Genomic DNA, 2,500 nt, shown 5'->3' on the forward strand with positions numbered 1-2,500 from the left:
CTGTGTGTGTGTGTGTGTGTATGCGTGTGTCTGTCTGTCTGTGTGTATGTGTGCGTCCCTGCACGTCCGTGTGTGTGTGTGTGTGTGTGTGTGTGTGTGTGTGTGTGTGTGTGTATAGGACCATATTCTTGCTTCTCTTCATCTTACCAGTCAAAAATAGAACCTATACATATTCATACAAGTTCCCTTTATCCACAGAACTTCTGAAATCTCATTAGTGTGAAAGAAAACTGCTAATTATTATATTTTTTTTAATGTAATTGTTTGTGTTCTATCTCTGGCGAATGATGACTTGATCATTTTGGCTCCATGGGAACGCTAAAATGAACACATACACACACACACACACACACACACACACACACACACACACACACACACACACACACACACACACACACACACACACACACACACACACACACACAGACACACACACACACACACACACCCAAGAGCCCAAACAAACCTTCACCTCAAGTTTACGGCTATTAATAGACGTTTAATGTCTTAGGGGATGTTTCTTGTTTACCGCAAACTTCATAGGCACAGTTTGCGACATGTAATCTGTGTAAGGTGAGACACTGCAATTTTTTTTTTTTTTTTAAGATATTTTTTTGCCATTTGTATGCTTTATTGATAGTGTAGAGACAGAATTGAAATGGGGCAGAGAGGGGAGTGACATGCAGAAAACGACCGCGGGCTGGAATCGAAGCCGGGTCTGCTGCTGGCCGAGGCCCATGAGGGGACGCCCTACCAACTGAGCTAAGGGCGCCCCCAGACACTACAATTTTGAGATGATCTATTTTGCTAGTATGAAACAAAGGTCAAAAATGTACATTCAGGGTTTTGTTCTTGGGCTCTTCTCTAACCCACTCCTAGATAACTTATGGTTGCAGTATTTAAACTAGGGCTGTCAAATTAACGCGTTAATTTCGATTAATTAATCACAGAAAAATTAACGCGATTAACACGATTCTCTATGGATTATGGGATGCTTCGGGCAAATAAGCATGAAGGTAGGAAGACATCTTACTTTATTCTCCGCAGTGTCTGTGCATTATTGATTTAGTGGGTGCAACAATGTAGGTTCAAAAGTATCTCTCAATCTTCCTCCGTGTGTCTCAATTTTGTTTGCTAGCTGTCTCGTCTCCCGCGTAAACGGACACCCGCCCCGTGTGTGTGTGTGTGTGTGTGTGTGTGTGTGTCAATATTTTTGCCTATGAGTACGACGATGGTGAATGAATCGGCATAGGCATCTGTGGCAGTGCAGCGCTGTCTGTTGTGGAGACAGAAGTTACGAGAGACGGAGAGCGAGAGAGAGAGAGAGAGAAACAAACTGTAGCAGGCTATACAGCTGTTTATCAACAGGTATAAAAGTGTCATAAAAGTATGCGATTCATTTAGATTAATTAATCACAGAGCCTGTAATTAATTAGATTCATTTTTTGAATCGCTTGACAGCCCTAATTTAAACGTGTGTACTTTACCGTAGCAGACTCCATCCTGACTGTAGTAGCCCCATTTTATATACTCTATAGATACATTTTACTGTCATTTTTATCCAGTTTTATTTCTGTTTTCTCTGCTCATTATATGTTCTCCTTGTGATTGTGTTTATTGTGTCTGCTTGTCATCACTGTAAATAAGGGGAAACCTCAGTATCTTTCCAGTGAAAATAAAGCTTATTGAATTGAATTGAATTGTTTACAGTAAATAAAAATGTCATGTCACCTTAAACTTGAATCCCTTATCACCATGAACAATTACAAAAGCAGGATTAAGGACTATTTAACCGCAAACTGTACATGCCCGGTTACTGAACACTGACTTACTGCCAATGAGATTGATGCTTTGTGACTTTTTATTTTATTTTTATTTACTTTTTATTGTGTTTTGTGTCTTGTTTAAAGTGTGAAATTTTGTTTTTTAATGTGAAACTTTTATGTTTTTATGCTGCTGCCTTCTTGGCCAGGACTCTCTTGAAAAAGAGATTTTGAATCTCAATGAGTATATTCCTGGAAAAATAAAGGTTAATAAATGTTTGTTTATATACGTATTTGTTTAAGTTATACTTCTTCCGACTCCTTTTCAGGCATATCAATTCAATATGTCATTTGTTTATTTTTGTTTATTTTTTTATTTATTTTTTGTGAAATCATTTGAACAACATGTTTTGTATTTTCATGCTTTTCATTTTGTTTTGTAAATTTTGATAAAAAAAAAAAAAAAAAAAATTAAAGAAATATATTTACCGTAGCAGACTCCATCCTGACTGTAGTAAGCCGCTCCGCAGTCGGACACACACTCTCCGTCTCTTAGCAACGCAGCCCGGTCCGAACACGACACACACTCCTGCTGGGACGGCCCAAGGCATTCGGAGCACGAGGCATGACAGTCTGAAAGAAAAAAAGAGAGAAAAAAAACATTCATTAAATATGTATCAATTGCCTATTTCTTGACAATCTGAAAAAAAAATTGTGTTAAGAGTTGTATATGT

At 38.2% G+C, this 2,500-nt stretch overlaps 1 protein-coding gene across 1 annotated transcript in view; it reads right to left on the minus strand.

Annotated features, from left to right (window-relative positions):
- Positions 1–2,500, minus strand: part of fras1 (Fraser extracellular matrix complex subunit 1) — a gene marked incomplete at its 3' end in the record, with an annotated part of 305,792 nt that overhangs the window by 146,417 nt on the left and 156,875 nt on the right. Inside the window, exon 14 of the mRNA XM_080036137.1 lies at positions 2,256–2,399. Coding sequence (XP_079892263.1) covers positions 2,256–2,399 — 144 coding nt within the window. The remainder of the gene's footprint in view (positions 1–2,255; positions 2,400–2,500) is intronic.

This window comes from Ammodytes marinus (genome assembly GCF_949987685.1).
Source record: "Ammodytes marinus genome assembly, chromosome: 2".
In the NCBI taxonomy this organism is placed as follows: Eukaryota; Metazoa; Chordata; class Actinopteri; order Uranoscopiformes; family Ammodytidae; genus Ammodytes; species Ammodytes marinus.